Here is a 17,671-nt window from a genome sequence, read left to right as displayed (position 1 = left end):
TAAATTCTAAAAAAGGGATTAAATTAAAGAAAATAACAAAGTATATTATGTATTTTTAACTGGCCTTTCCGATGCAGCAATCGGATTTTAGAAAAAATAAATAACAAAGGAACAACAAACATAATTGCAAAAAACCCTTGTTCAAAATTATTGGCACGGCTTCGTTTTTCTTTTAGTATCAGTATAATATCAATCAATTTCCGGTTTACGTGTTTTCTGAACTTTTTTATAGCCATATTATGCTTGTTTAACGCTAATTCAGTGAATAATTTTTTTCAGATAATTTTTAGATAGCGATTTATTTAAACTATTATAAGTGACTAAATTATAATTTTCAATCGCCATGGTTAAAACTAAGGAACACAGCAAAGACGTCAGGAAGCTTGTTGTAGCATGCCATACCAATGGGGAGGGCTATGATAAGATTTCAAAGAAGCTAAACCTTCCCAAATCCACTGTTAGAGCCATAATAAACAAGTTCAAATCGCAAGGCCACGTTATGAGTTTAGAGGGTAGAGGGAGAAAAAGGATTCTTTCCCCAAGAGATGAACGGAAAATTGTTCGACAAGTAAAACAAAACCCAAGGATCTCTGTTGGGGAGATTGTTGATGAACAGAGCACCTCTGGAGTGAATGTATCTCGACATACAGTTGGTAGAGTTTTGAAGAGAGCTGGTTTAAAAGCATGTCGTCCGAGAAAGACTCCCTTATTGAAGCCTATGCACCTGAAAGCAAGGCTAGCCTTTGCAAAACGTCATATTGATAAAGATGTTGCATTCTGGAAACGTGTTCTATGGACTGACGAAACGAAAATAGAGTTATTTGGCCATAATAAAGTGTCTTATATTTACAGAAAATCTGGCAAAGTTTTCCTGCCTAAGAACACCATACCCACAGTGAAGCACGGTGGAGGCAGTTTGATGTTTTGGGGATCCTTTGCTGCCTCTGGACCAGGGCGACTTATTAAGGTCACAGGTAGAATAAAAAAGGAAGATTATGTTAAAATATTGGATGAAAACCTGAAAGACTCTGCTAAAGAGCTCTCACTTGGTCGTCGTTGGTGGTTCATGCAAGATAATGACCCAAAGCATTCGGCTAAACTGACTAAGAAATGGCTTGAGGACAATCATATTAATGTTTTGGAGTGGCCATCACAAAGCCCAGACCTTAATCCAATTGAAAATTTATGGAGAACATTAAAATTGAGGGTAATGCAAAGGAAGCCTAAGAATCTTATTCAATTGGAGGATTATTGTCAGGAAGAGTGGGCTAAAATTACTACTGAAGAGTGCAACAACTTAGTTGTAAACTATGAAAAGCGACTGAGGAAGGTAATCAAGGCCAAAGGCTATACAATTGATTATTAAATAAATCGTGCCAATAATTTTGAACAAGGGTTTTTTGCAATTATGTTTGTTGTTCCTTTGTTATTTATTTTTTCTAAAATCCGATTGCTGCATCGGAAAGGCCAGTTAAAAATACATAATATACTTTGTTATTTTCTTTAATTTAATCCCTTTTTTAGAATTTATTAGACAAAATTTAACTTTTATTTTACCGTGCCAATAAATATGATCATCACTGTATATATATATATATATATATATATATATATATATATATATAATGAAGCAAAGATTAAAACAATAACCATATTTCAAAAAAGTTAGTCATATGCTTACTCTTGAAGAGACTTACACACTGTTCATTTTAAAATCCCAAGGGACTATTACCTAATACAGATTTTTATATCTCCAAGAGGAAAACAAAAGTGATTTACAAAAAGAAATCGTTTGAAAAGGACTCAACCGAGTGAATAACTTACTTCATATTTTTTAAGGTTTAAAGAAAAATAGCACATATCGTTTTTGGCTTTCTTAAATTTAAAATTTGAATATTCATTTTATAGCGATATTTTAAGAAAAGCGCCATCCTATTTTTATATATATATATATATATATATATATATATATATATATAGAGAGAGAGAGAGAGAGAGAGAGAGAGAGAGAGAGTTCAAATAAATGAATAAAATATTATACTTAAGTTCAATTAACAAACTTCTGGATTCAAATTTTAAAATAAAATCATTTGAAATAACAGTTGTAATAATCTCCCAAGAAAACTGTAGCAAAGACAATGACATAGCTTCATTTATAGACAGACACACATACACTTATGATTATATATAAATATATAAATAAAAATAGACATTTACTGTGTCATCAAATGTTTTCTTTTTGTTCCAACTCCTGTAACCAATTTCTAAGGTTACAATTTTTATATTCCAGAAATGTGTTTTTGTTTGTTTTTACACTATTTCCTCTGATGAGAAAAGTGTAAATTTTCGAAACTCCATGGATTAAGAAATAATTTCCATTATATTCCATTTTAAACATTTCACGATGCAATAAAAACATTTTTTTTAATAAAATATGTATTAGATTGTTTTGGCTTCAAACACATCTAATATGTATTTTATTTTATTCAAACTCAACCAGCCCTTCTATCAAGGAACGCAAACCCTAACGTGAATTCTGCGTAACCAACGCACTGTTCCAACATTTGAAAAGACTACCATAAAAATAACGGACTTCTACTGACTATGCTCCAACAACATGTAAAAAAAAAAAAAAAAAAAGACATACTGATGATGAAGTCTATCTTCAAAATATATTTATAAATTTCAATATAAATTTCAAACAAAAATGTTTTTTAATAATGCGCTGTTTTGGCTTCAAACATATCTAATACATATTTGAACATTTTGATGCAATAAATGTAAATTTTTATTTATCATTAGTTGTCTTCATTTATTAAATGCTCTATCTACAATAATAAGCATCCCTTTCAAAATGAGATTTATTTGATAATAGACTGATATTTTAAATTTTTTTCTTTCTTTCCTATGTACTAGATGATGTACCTGGAATTCCCTGGTATTAAACGTAGCATTAAATTCCTTGAAAAAAAAAAATAAATTAAAAAAAAAAAAAAAAAGGAAAGAAACTGAGACATGTACATGCGAATATTGTTTTTCCTTAACAGTTCACTTCTTAAAAAGTAAGAACAAAAAACAGAATACTCAAGCTGAGATCAAAACTAAAACCTAAAGACAGCGAGCCAAGTACAATAAACATTAGACCAGCTTGCCATGATCTTTAAAGTGTTTTCAAACCTCGTGAAACAGATAAAAATCTGATGACACCCAAGTACCAATTTTTCCATTTTGACCCCCTAAGCAACTTTTTTTTCTGGATGAAAACCAATTAAAAAGTGTTTTCACGTGTGCAAATACCCTATATATCAAATTCCAAGTCTGCAAATCAAACATTTGTTGAGTATATAGGTTGACAAATGTCCTCACACACACATTTCCACTTTAATCATTATATATATATATATATATATATATATATATATATATATATAAAAAGTAGAGATTTAGAAGACTATCACAATGCGAGGAATGTGATAGCATTCTAAATCTCTACTACACACCTATCCCACACAATGCTTCAAGCAAACTACATGACAGAGAGAGCGATACACTAGCAGGTTGCCCAGCATTGCCCAGTCGTAAAATATGCTTAAATATGATATTTTGATTAATGCAGATTTCGTATTTATTATATTATATTGGACCTAATATATAGTAATGATTTGAGAAGTTAAAAATGACTTGTGCACCACTACCGAGAATCAAAACCAACATGTTTAGCTTACGATTTAGATTTTCTTTTGGCGTTAATGCCTGAACTATAAAGACATGTTTACTGCAAGGCTAAAAACTAAAACAGGAACCAATAGCTACTACGTTACGCATTCATATTCATAATGCCATCGTTCGGCCTTAATCTGGCAAATTCTGTTTTGGTTTAAACATTTGAGAGGTCAAAGTTCAAAAGATTTGACCTTTGCAGTCTCTACCAAACTAATCAGCTAATTTTGGGTCTAAACATTTGAAATTTTACATAAAGTGTATTCAGACATGCAGCAAGCTTTTTAATCAGTTTTTGGGTGAAAATTTGGCTGCCAAGAGGTCAAAGTTGAAAGAGTTGACCTTTGCAGACTCTACCAAACTCCTCTGCCAATTTTAGGTCTAAACACTTGAAATTTTAGATGTAAGTTACTTGGACACAAGTCAAAACTTAATATATATATATATATATATATATATATATATATATATATATATTATAAAATATACATAAAGTTATGAACAGTACATAGGGCCCAAGCTAAGCTGGGCTGAACTGCTAGTATATTTATAGTTTTAACCAAAATTTAACTTATTACATTTTGGTAATGTTCATATACAAATTAAACTAAAGTCCATATTAATTGGCTCAGATACTTATACTCAATTATTAGTATTAATAATCGAACATATATATATATATATTATAAATTCACATTGTACAAGCTTGTCCAAATGGTTAAGAAACGATTGTAACACCGAAGAAATATATTTTATGATAAACTTCTTATATTGTTGTCTTGGTTATTGTGAATTTATATATATATATGGTAATGTGTAAACACAGCAGCCTAGAAGGAAAATGGCCGCTGAGTTGTTAGAATGCATCTTACAAGTCTTATATATTATGTTTATGACAATGATTTCATGCGAACTGAAGAAATAATATTTCAGCTCGTCATGAAGCTACCTGACAATAGATTGCCAAACGTCGGTTAATAGCCAATTTTTGAAGGTATGAATTCTAATTTACCATGCGTATTAAACCATTATTTGCAGTCAATTGATAGTTAGGGATGGAAATGTTCAAAAGATAGATTCCGTAGTTCAATACAAAAAATATATATATTTTTTGAGTGAAACATTCCTTATGAACAATTCTCTTTATAATTTATATGTGGAGTAAGGATTTATTTCAGTTTTTACAAAAAAAAAAACTCAACCTTAGCAGCCATTTTCTTTCTCAGCTGCTGTGTGTACACATTACCATATTTAGAAAAAAATATATTCTTTAGGCCAGGTTTTTGCCAGTGTGTTGTTTTTTTAGCCATTTTATTTACTAAATTGAAAAGAAAATACAGATTCATTCTTCAAAAGGATCTATTATATAAAAGAGTTATCTATGTCCAACTAGAAAGGAAAATAACTGAGCAGAAATAAAAGGGAGTTGTGAGAGAGGGAGGGATGACACGGGATGGATAAAAAGAGAAGAATAGAGAGATGGTTAGAGAGAGGTAAAAGTTTAAACAGAAATAGCCTGGCCAACGCAGGGTAGCCCTACTATATATTGTTTTGTATATAAAATGCAATCCATCAATAAACAACAAATGTTGGCAATTATATTGTTCTTGAGAATGCTAACAAGTCAACTGGAATCTCTAGGATAGTAAGTTCCAGTTTCTGCAGACCATCTGTTTCCAAATAAAAAAAAGCTTTGCAAATGCAATCAGATGAAAGACTTATCAAACAGTTCTGTAAATGCAATTTGTCAGTTTTATTTTATGACACACATATATTTTGTGTTTATGTGTGTGTGCGTGTGGTGCTGTTATGTATGTAACACAGTGAGTGCCCATGATGTACATATAGTAATGGGACTAGGTCACTGTGAAACTCCATAGGGTTTCAACAAATGTTTTTTAAACTGTATTATTAAATTGCATGACCCTTGAATAAATTTGTTTTGGTGTTTTTGTTTATCACAGTCTCCAAAAATCAATTTAAACTGTTCTAAATTAGTAAAATTAAGAGAAAGATACTATATTTTTTTTAAATGATGAATAGGTTCATGTCAAATCACAAAATCTGGAAAAAGACGTGAAGAAAATGAGATTAGAACAGAGGGAGAGAAAGAAAGGGAAAGAAGTGAAAAGAGAAAGAGGAATAGTGACAGGAGAGAAAATAGGTTGAGGAAGGTAAAACGCATGTTGGGAGACGAATGGGAATGAAAAAAAAAAGCAAAAAAAAAAAAACAGAAAAGGAGAAAAGAAGAGAGGGAAGAGAATAGAAAATGTGGAAAAAAGAAAAGAGCGAAAGGGGAGTAGAGATGTAGAGAGAGGGGGAGAGTAGAGAGAGAGAGGGGGGAGTAGAGAGAGGGGGGAGTAGAGAGAGAGAGGGGGAGTAGAGAGAGAGGGGGGGAGTAGAGAGAGAGGGGGGGAGTAGAGATAAAGAGAGAAGGGGGAGTAGAGATAAAGAGAGAAGGGGGAGTAGAGATAAAGAGAGAAGGGGGAGTAGAGATAAAGAGAGAAGGGGGAGTAGAGATAAAGAGAGAAGGGGGAGTAGAGATAAAGAGAGAAGGGGGAGTAGAGATAAAGAGAGAAGGGGGAGTAGAGATAAAGAGAGAAGGGGGAGTAGAGATAAAGAGAGAAGGGGGAGTAGAGATAAAGAGAGAAGGGGGAGTAGAGATAAAGAGAGAAGGGGGAGTAGAGATAAAGAGAGAAGGGGGAATAGAGATAAAGAGAGAAGGGGGAATAGAGATAAAGAGAGAAGGGGGAATAGAGATAAAGAGAGAAGGGGGAGTAGAGATAAAGAGAGAAGGGGGAGTAGAGATAAAGAGAGAAGGGGGAGTAGAGATAAATAGAGAAGGGGGAGTAGAGATAAATAGAGAAGGGGGAGTAGAGATAAAGAGAGAAGGGGGAGTAGAGATAAAGAGAGAAGGGGGAGTAGAGATAAAGAGAGAAGGGGGAGTAGAGATAAAGAGAGAAGGGGGAGTAGAGATAAAGAGAGAAGGGGGAGTAGAGATAAAGAGAGAAGGGGGAGTAGAGATAAAGAGAGAAGGGGGAGTAGAGATAAAGAGAGAAGGGGGAGTAGAGATAAAAAGAGAAGGGGGGGTAGAGATAAAGAGAGAAGGGGGAGTAGAGATAAAGAGAGAAGGGGGGGGTAGAGATAAAGAGAGAAGGGGGGGTAGAGATAAAGAGAGAAGGGGGAGTAGAGATAAAGAGAGAAGGGGGAGTAGAGATAAAGAGAGAAGGGGGAGTAGAGATAAAGAGAGAAGGGGGAGTAGAGATAAAGAGAGAAGGGGGAGTAGAGATAAAGAGAGAAGGGGGAGTAGAGATAAAGAGAGAAGGGGGAGTAGAGATAAAGAGAGAAGGGGGAGTAGAGATAAAAAGAGAAGGGGGGGTAGAGATAAAGAGAGAAGGGGGAGTAGAGATAAAAAGAGAAGGGGGGGTAGAGATAAAGAGAGAAGGGGGAGTAGAGATAAAGAGAGAAGGGGAGTAGAGATAAAGAGAGAAGGGGGAGTAGAGATAAAGAGAGAAGGGGGAGTAGAGATAAAGAGAGAAGGGGGAGTAGAGATAAAGAGTGGAAGCAGAATGAAAGAAAGAGGCAGGAAAGAGAAAAATAGAGGAGAGATGAGAAAAAGTAAAAAAGAAAAATATATAAGAGGGAAGAAAAACAAAAATTAAAAATCTTTTTTAAAAAAAAAAAAGTATAAAACTGGGAAGTAATAAAAAACAACAAAAAAATCATGATTCTACTTTTTTATAACCTTATTGTCGTTGTCGTCCACATACACAAGAGATGGAGAAAACTGATGCAAATAATTGAGGATGTTGCATCTGGTATGTTATGCCATCAGATCATTGGCTGTTGCTAAGCAACGTAAACAAATATCAGTAAACAGAAAAGATGAAAAAATTGACAAAATATCAAAAAACATTTAATGTGTTTGTCAGTGAGGCAATCTCCATTGGCCAAATACATCAAATGACAATATCACACTGGGGGACGACTGACATATTACCCAGGATCAAACCGACTTCATACAGATAGGATTTTTTTTTATCTTGTTATTACTACAACCTAACTGTTAATATTATATGATAAAGTGGTTAGCAGCATGGATCCTTTCAATCAGCTATCAGTGATATAGTAGCATATATTAAGGCAACTAGTTTAGGATTTCAAAAATAAAATGTGCAGGTAGGTCTGTCACCCGGCACAGTCATAATTTGCTGATTAGAGGTGGGGGGTGGGGGGCTGATCTTCACATTACACAAGTCAGTCTAGCAGACTGGAAACCATATTGCAGGTCACTGAGTAGGTTATTTTTGCTGAGGTGGTTGATCACTTCTCTATTTAACACAGATTCCAGCAACTTACTCATGAAACACAGGAGACTGTGAGGGAGATGACCGATTACCTGAATTGTTAAATACAGGGCAGACTGATGAGGTTTTCCAAGGTGTTGGGAAGCATTTCTCCTTAAGACAACATTTAAGGCAACTAATTTAGAAAAATTTCTAAAATAAATTGTCACATGGCACTGTCATAATTTGCTGACTGGAGAAGGAGGGGACCAGTCCCTCACGTTAAATGAGTCAATTAAATTAATAAATGAGGAAATATAGTTCTATCGTTCACCTGATTAAAGAACGAAATGAGTGGATTCTTATAGTAAACAATTTATTAATATACACAAAGACTACATTAACCAAAATCTTTGTTATAGAACAACAAATTTCTTTTAAAATTGGAGAAAAAAAAATTCACTAATTTTAATTAATTTCTAATATATATAACTTGCCACATTTAGGCTGGTGCATCTACCACTAGTCTCTCCTTTTTAGACAGGATCCCAAAAAATAAGCCTCAAATCTAATAGGTCAGCCTGCACTATTGGTAAAGCTCAACCAATATCGCCACAATGTTGTTTTACAAGTACTTTAATGGAATGTGCTCTGATGAATTCGTAGAGCGTGCGACTCCCTGACATACATACTTCTGACTTATCTGACAAGCAGCAAAATTCCACCCCTTCACTGCTGAGGTCGTTAGATGTCAGAAAGCCTTCTACTCTAATAGTTTGTTTCTACGGATTGCTAGACTTAGGAATTCCCTAACTGTTTGTTACTTCCATAACTGTACTGACATGTAGAAATTTAAATGTATTGCGAACAGGCATCTCATGATTCAATTCCCCACAGAGTTCCCTGTAGACATGATCGCAAATAGTAAGCTTTCATGCCCAAGTGGCAATATGCCTTGTTTGGGATGGGGGAGAAGAAAAAAAAAAAAAAAAAAAAAAAAAAAAAAAAAAAAAAAAAAAAAAGAAATATGTCAGATTACTTATTATATCCGGCAGATTTTTCTTCTTTTTTTTAAAAATATACAAGAATACTCGTCCCATGATGGGTAAAATTAATTCCCTGAATGGAAAAGTTTTGCACCACTTTAATACCTCCTGATGAACAGTAAAATCAAGACACAATGACACTAAGCCTTATGTCTAACTTCTTGATTTTGATCAAAGTGCATTACACGATTTTTGATTCTAGAAAATGTCTCAAATTTAGGGCTTAAGAAATAGAAATTAAATGAATCTTGTTTCATTAGTGTCATAGAACTTGTTGGTGTAGCACCCCTACAGATTCCTGACGTCACTTCTGGTAATCAGTTAACTAGTTTCTACAATCAAGCAGTCTGGACCTGAGACTGAGAGGGAGTGGGTCATAACTTTACTTTGTCCTTTCACTTGAGCAGCGTCCCACTCAACCACTATACGTTTCTGTATTTTCTGTTAATATTTATTTCATTTCACTGTTTCCAAGCCTTCTCGCTCTTCTTTCAACGTTTTAACCATGACAGAACTATAGATCAAATTCAATACAAATTCGAAATATTTAAATTTTCAAATGGGATGTTGTGCTCATATTATATCCCCTGAAAATATTTTTGAAATAATGAAACTGGAACTTGGGGAATATTTAATAACTGATATATAATATCCATTATTTAAATTGTACAGAAGTAATTCCTTAACTTCATTTCTCTCTCTAAACTCAAAATGTTGGTATACAGTCACTGTATATCTTACACAAATTGAAAACAATTTAAATTCTACTGAAAAAAGAAAATACTTTGACGTTAACACAATCTAAAGAAAGAGACTTAGAAATATATACAGGGTTAACATTGATGCTGATGGAAAACATTTTGTCATTAATTTGATTTTCTATGATCGATTAAACCAATCAAATCTTTTTAATGATATGTCTTCATAAAGCATGGAATTAGTTTGTGCTTCTATTTTTTTCATCCTCGTGGAATGGTTTCACCAGAAAAGCAAAATCAGTGTGGTGTTAAATGGTGATTTTTTTTTTTTTCAAATGTTACAATTAAAATGGTTGCATGTAGCTCCCGTGAAAAAAAAAAAGCTAAGTGTATTGTATTAGCTCACAAATTTTAATTCTAATTTACATATTTAGATTAATAGATTAACAAAAAAAAAACTAATTCACAGGAGCCATGCACAAACCTTCTGACTGGAACATTTGGGGAAAAAAAAAATCATTAAAACCACAGACTTTACTAACCAAAGATCTCCATGTCACAAGGAAGAAAAAGAAAAACTGATTCCATACCTTATGACGACATATATTGTCAAAAAGAAGTAGACTTTAATTCTTTTAAATGAATAAATGTTTCTTTAAAAAAAAAAATTTTTTTAAATTGTGATGCTTCTAAACTTACAAATTCAATGATAATGTTTTTTTTTGTTTTTTTATTATATTACATTTTTTGTCCAAAAATATAAACGGTGTAATATAATAAGGGGTTTTATAATAATGCTAAGCAATTTATATATTCTTCTTTTTACAATTCTTCTAAAGTTATTAACAGTGAGCAAAGAAGAGAAACTGAATTAAATGCATGAATGGCCATGTTTCAGAATTTTTTAGATGAGGATTGATTATTTTGTTTATTCGGATTACTCTTATCTTAGATGTTATTCTTACAATGTTTTGTCCGGAAGGTCATAGTGCAATGGATATAGGTGCTAAGTAATAATCAGTTGTAAATTAGTTTTCTGGAGGTTGAAAGTTCAATCCTCAGTAAGTACAGGAAATACTAATTCAGGACTCTATGGACAAATTTATATTTAGTTGACCCTTGACAACTAAATATTTTCGTTTACTAGCCAAATGGAAAAGCCACTAGCCAAACTCGCATGATTTTTGGAATATGATATCTTCGTTCTATGACGATTATGTACATATATAGTTTTCTAATTTTTTTAATAAGTGTAATCATAAATATACAACAAATTTTATGTTGATACTTGAAGGTATAAGCATTCTAATTTCTTCATGTTTTTTTAAACAGCCTTCGTTAAAAAAAGAATATTGTTCTATTAAACTTTTATTGTTTGTTTTATTAAAAAACTTTTTTTCTTTTTTTTTTTTAAATAAAACGAACAAAGTTGAAAAGATATTTTTCACTCAGTAGTGAGCTTTGGAAGATTGTTAGTGAAAGAAATACAATCGCCAAAAGATAAGCGTTTCATTATTTCTAGTCCCCACTTTGAAAAATCACTCGCAATGTAGAGCCTTGTAATTACAAATAATTTAAGACTTCTACCGATCATAGCTGATGGAGTAAGAGCAAGCTACCATGATCGATTAAATAAAAGGTTTAATTTCTTTTATGTTTTTCCATCAAATTTTTATTATCACACATTTTTTTCAAACACTAAACTTTCATTTGATTATTCTGATTTATTGATACTTATCGAAGACATTCTGATATAAAACCTTTCTAAGAACACTGTCAGACATAATTTACTTTTGTGTGAAATTTAAAAAAATTGGGCCAGCCGTTTTCGAATCTATAAGGAACGAACTCAGACACAAAGTTCTGCTGATATACCGTAATATAATCATAATAAACTAAAATTCTGTATTCTCAAGTTCAACAAAATACCCCAGAAGATACTGAGAGTTTAGATCAAGAGAAACATTGTTAGCATAACAGTAATCCAAATGATCTAAAATATAAAATCTAAAATACAAACAGATGTCCACATCTTTCTTTTCCGAGATAATACTTGAGTGTTAACAATATGGTAGAGGAGAAGAACTAGAGGATGGGGGAAAAGCAAGATGGTGCAACAATCTGACCTGATACCTCAGCTACATATGACTAAATAGAGAAAGAACAAATAAAGGGAAAGGAGAATAAGAGAGAGAGAAAAGAGAAGATCAACCACAAAGTGGTTCCTTCAAGAAGAAAGAAAAGGAGGGAAGAAGGTTCTAGATTTGGACATTTACATATGTCATATTTAATTTCATCAAAATAACTGTACTTACCTTAAGTTTTGGCATTAAACTGGCACTAGTAAACACCAAATTCACTTCGGATTCATTAATTCCATGAATGATGGCCTTTTCTCCTAAAGTTGAATAAAGAGTGATCACTGAAACAAAGAAGAACAGAACTGTATTTAAAAGAGACAAAGAAAACAAGGGAAGATAATCAGTAATAATTTTTTTAAATCCAAGTCATAAATTCATAAATAGAAATTAGCCAATATTGTCCATACAGAAAAATACATCATTCATTCTTTGACCCTAATCCAATGTAAATTTCACCAGGAAGGAAGGGGGGCGGGTTTTTTTTGTTTTTTTTTTACATTTTAGGGTTTTATACGAAAGGGAAGTAACTCTGATTTTCTTTTATCATGTAACTACTTCTCTTATGCTCATTGATAGAGAGAAATAAAGAGATAGAAGTTTTAATAGAAAAATCTTACACTTTTGCTCTGGGCAACAATGAATAACCCTACTAGTTTTAATATTAGAGTAGACAGAAATAAATTGAATGTTTCTTTTCTCAAAATATAAGATAACCAAAAAGTATCCAATCTTTGGCTGTATTTAATAATAAAATAAGTTTCCTTGAACTGATATTCAATTGCAGGTTTTCATTAGTAACAAAGTTTTGAGTTGTATTTTTTCTTCTGTGAAAAAAAAACGAAACAAAAAAATCAGGCACAAATTGAGGACGGGGATCTTTGATCATTCTCATTCCTTTGCTTGTCTAGCCTTAGCTAAAGTTCTCATTCACCATAAGGACTTCAAGCACACTAAGGTTTGTCCTACATAAGATTCCCAAATCAATTTTTTTTTTTTTAATATAAAATGTATATATATAAGTAAAATTAAAATTGTGTAAAAAAGTTGTTGGTTTATTTATTTCATTGGCTTGGGGTGGAAGAAAAAGTCCAAAAATAAACAAAAAGTGGAACCCTCCCAACCCTTTCTAGGTGATAGGCATTATGAAAAGTTTTGCAAAAATTAATCCGCCTTCGTCCTAAGTGTTTTAATCTTTATATTCATTTTTAAATCAATGTTTCTAAATTGAAAAATAATCTGGGATTCAACCACTAGCCTCTGCTCCTGGGGAAAAAGGAGTTTCTAACCCAATAATAAGTCCCACTTTGTCTACCAAGCTCCAGCCTCTGTCTCATTACAACAATATGGCATCCTTGCTCTAGTGTCATAAGTACTTCCATAAAATATGCTTAAAACTAACTACACTTGTATCCCGTCAAGGTAAATACTCTTGATCAACCCAACTAGCAGCAAAATCCCACCCCATTCACTGTAAAGGTCCTCAGATGTAATCCCATGCTGGGCAGATTCTCGTCATACACATGGGCAAGAAAATGTGCACTAAAAAGTCCCAGTGGCTACACTTTTATCTTTATCTAGTGGTGGACCCTTGAAGGGTGACTAGACTCACTTATCACTGAAATTATTGCTCTGGTTCTCAGGGCACACAAAACAAGTATGACCCTAAGTCCATGTGGCAATACCTTTGCACTTCAGTTGGGCATTCATTATCATCAACATCATCACCATCAACATCAACAATTGACACACAAATGCCAAAATCTTTTATATTTTAATAGCCTTTTTCCTTAAATAATTAGCTATTAAAATCCCCCCCCCTGCTTCCAGTCTGTACAACTAGGCAGAAATTGAAATGTAATGTGAACAAACATCTCGCTACACAACTCCCTACTTAAAATGCTCTCAATAAATCTGACCTCTAATCGCAGTAGCTCCTTACATGAGTAGCAGTATGCCTCGTTTGTGGTGAACAAAAATTAATAGTCCCCCCCCCCCTCACCTTTTCAACACAACAACATGATATTATATTAAGAATTAATGTTTCAATACACATCAACAAAAATGATTGATTTGGACTAATATTCTTGGTTGTAATTTTCTCATTTCAAATGATGTAATTTTGAACTAAAGATATTTAAAAAATGTGGGCAGATTATCCTCATTATGTCAGCCATGAGTAGGTAGAAGTGTTAATTACTATATTTTTAGTTATTATTGCCTATAGTAATGACTGAACCTTCAACTTCAAAAATACTGTCATTTAGAACTGATTGTTAATAAATGCCTTTATCCGTTGCACATTTCCTGATGGAACTAGAACAATCTAACTATGGATCAAATAAAGTGTTTGGTTCAAAATTCCATAAAAGTTTCCAAGTTTAACATAAATATTCCCAAGTTCCTTGAAGCAGGTTGGAGACTATATAATTTCAAACATAAAAACATCAACCAAGATGAGAATAGTAGTCCAAATAATACAAATTGTCACCAACGCTCTGATCCTCATCTGGAATCAATTGAAATGAATGGCTCTCGTCTTGGGGAGGCTCCATGTTTTAACAAGCTTCTGGGCTAGACCTTTACTAGTGATCTGAAATGGAACACGTGCATCAAATCCGTCGTCAATGTTGCTGGAAAAATGGTGGGATCCTTCTATCGATTCAGTAAATCGATCACTGCTGATGCAATTCTCTACCTATATAAGAGCCAGGTACATCCAAGGATGGAGTACTGTTGCCACATCTGGGCAAGAGCTGCTAAAAAAGTCTTATCCTGCCTTGACAGAGTTCAAAATAGACTTTGTAGCCTTGTGGGGGAATCCCTTTTTTCTTCCCTGCAATCTCTTTCTCACAGAAGAGATGTTGCAAGCCTGTCTCTGCTTTATCATTATTTTTATGGCAAGTGCTTGTTTGAGCTCCAATCTATGATCCTCCCCCCCTTGTCAAACTTTTACGAGAGATACTCGTCAAGCTGAAAACACTATCAATAATTTCCCTCACTCTTTGTGTCTAAACCTAAACTAGATTCCATGAACAAAGCTTCTTTCTTAGAACTGTGCACATGTGGAACTCTCTTCTGTTTTCCTGCTTTCCAGCTGACTACAATATGGTCATCTTCAAGTCCAACCTAAACAAATTCTTGATGAGCCGTTCCCTTTAAGTAATCCAATTTACCAAATTTCCACTAACGATTACTACGATATTGTCCCATTAACTACTGTATACTCATTAACCCTTATCTTCGAGTGGCTTCTGGGGTTTGATAAGTGGTGACTCCTATGTAAAAAAAAAAAAATTATCAATCCTTATCTAAAAAATTCTGAAACAAAGAAATTTTACAAAATACTTACAAGGAAAGTTATAAGCTAGGGACATTTGTGCGACCAACATCCATTCAGCTCGAGTTTCAGAAAATATAAGGACTCTGTCCCGTGGTTTCTGCCCAAGTTTTAAGAGGCCGCGTCCCAAGTTGTGGACCCGTTCTAAAATTTCGTTAAATGTTAAAAAATGGTAATCTCCCATGATCAACTGAAAAAGAAAAAAAAAAAAAAATTCATTAGCAATTTCAACAATTAAAAACCTTTATCACAAATTAACATTGAAATATTTTTGTAAATTTTTGTCACACGATGTCAACTTGTTAAAAAAAAAAAAAAAAATTATTTCAGACTTAAGCTTAAATGTACAAAAAAATCTTATTTCAAATTTAAGCTTCAACAAATAAAATAAAATCATTTAAACTCGACTTAACATTCACAGGCAACATGATTTGGAACAAATACATTAAGGACATTGCCAAGACTGCTGCAAAGAAAAAGTGGGCTTTCTTTACCATACTAGAAAATTACTCAAGAGTATCCTATATCCCTACAAAGCCACTATTCGCCCATGCATGGAGTATTGCTGCCACATATCAGCTATGGGCTGGTGCATCTACCACTTCTCTCTCCCTCTTAGAATCTTATAGGTCCTGTACTATAGGCCAAGCTTCAATCCCTGTTCCATCACCTGAATGTTGCATTCCTGTGCTGATTTTACAAGTGTTTTAATGGCACAAGTCCTCTGATGAACTCATAGCACTTGTGCCCCCTCGATGTACATACTTACGCCCAACCCAACAAGCAGAAAAATCCCACTTCTTCACTGTTGAGGTCCCTAGATGCCGGAAAATCTACTCTAATAGTTTTGTTTCCTTTGGACTGCTAGACTTTGGAATTCCCTTACTGTTTCCTGCTTTTCTGATTGTACTAATATGTAGAAGTTAAATTGTAACGTGAACATACAACTTCATACTTAACTCCCCACAATCCTCTGTTAGACATGATCCAAACAATCCAAATAGCAGTACAACTTGTTTGGGGTGAAAAAGAGTATATGTGTGTTACGACATTTAAAAAATAAATGTTAAAATTTTAACAATATTTCTCGTGGTTGAGATTGGCCGTGGGGGTTGTTCATTGCTAATGGAGTCAGAGATGGTTTCATGACCGGGTTTGAATCTCCCGACCGATAGTAATCATGCCACCCTGCACTGATGAATCCCGAAAGGATGGAACACTAGTGTCTGTCAGTATTAAAAATTATTATTGTAATAATTATATATATATATATAAGTTGAACAGATCAAACAAAATGATATTTCAAAGTGGGATAGACTACGATATTTATAGAGATGCTTGAATACATCCAAAATCCGATTTGTTGTTTGAATCTGGACACTTTGCCATAAAAATGCTAATTCAAAGTGATCTGCAACCAAAGTTTCTAAGACACATGAGGATACATTAACTATAAAAATAAACCCCAAAAAGTCAAAGAGACTTTGCAAAAATTAATGTTGCTTGAAATGACTCAATCATAAAATTTATGGTCCATTCATCTTTGTGGAAGATATCATTTACCACATTCTACTCCAACAGTTTCTTAAGCAGCCATTTTTTGATGATGACATTTCTAAGAATGTGTTTCAACAAGACAGAGCATGATTACATATTGATCTAATTATTCAAAAATGTCTAAAAAGTTGTTTTTCAAACTGATGGATCGGATGAAGTACATCTCAAACTTGGCCATCATCTTTTGATTTGATACAACTTGGTTGGCTATGACCACCTCCCTTTCCCATCTCGTGGCATATTTTCACTTCTGACTGATTCTGGCTTTTTGTTAGTTGCTACTCTTCGGTCATTCAAACATTGACCATCTGAGATATACACCAGCGATAACATTACACTATCTCCATTCATGGGGGCTTTAATGCGGATAAGCCTAAGCAAGGTTTTTCTCACAAACACCAATCCCAGCATGACTTTCCCCTTCAATGAGATACTTATTTAAAATAAAGAAAATATATCTTGGATGGTTGAATTTTGGCCAGAGATATTTCCAGTTGTCTGCGAGCCTCCCCACTCCCTTTGCTAAGTATCTCCCACATTTGCCATTTGTATGCACCAGCAAAATATCATGTGCAGTGCATGTTTACAAACAGAAAGTGCTGAAACTTAAATCACGTTTTGACTCAGTTTTTTCTATATCTCAAGTTAAAAATTAGATTTTTCGATTCGAATACATTTAACAATATCAAACTGAATGAATGAAGCTTTTAAAATGGCATTTATTTTTCTGAAATTTAAAGAAAAAAAATCGGTTCTTATTTAGAATTCAACCTAATAAAATAACAAAACTAAAGAAAAATCTGATGTGCATCATAGAATAGAAATATATTCAAAAAAAAACATATAAATTGATCAAGTAGTTTTCTTTTTATAAAGAAATTTTTAA

General features: G+C 33.3%; 1 protein-coding gene across 4 annotated transcripts in view; it reads right to left on the bottom strand.

Annotated features, from left to right (window-relative positions):
- LOC145287823 (long-chain-fatty-acid--CoA ligase 4-like) overlaps positions 1-17,671 on the bottom strand; it is a 215,121-nt gene that overhangs the window by 44,982 nt on the left and 152,468 nt on the right. For all 4 annotated transcript variants that reach the window (XM_080135687.1, XM_080135688.1, XM_080135689.1 and 1 more), the window contains 2 exons: positions 15,241-15,418; positions 12,066-12,172 (listed from right to left, as the gene is read on the bottom strand). In XM_080135687.1, coding sequence (XP_079991813.1) covers positions 12,066-12,172; positions 15,241-15,418 — 285 coding nt within the window. The remainder of the gene's footprint in view (positions 1-12,065; positions 12,173-15,240; positions 15,419-17,671) is intronic.

This window comes from Euprymna scolopes, chromosome 11, assembly GCF_053919585.1.
Source record: "Euprymna scolopes isolate OS-2025 chromosome 11, ASM5391958v1, whole genome shotgun sequence".
Taxonomy (NCBI): Eukaryota; Metazoa; Mollusca; class Cephalopoda; order Sepiida; family Sepiolidae; genus Euprymna; species Euprymna scolopes.
Note: the sequence above shows the minus strand (reverse complement) of the source record. Positions and strands in the feature narration are given on the sequence as shown.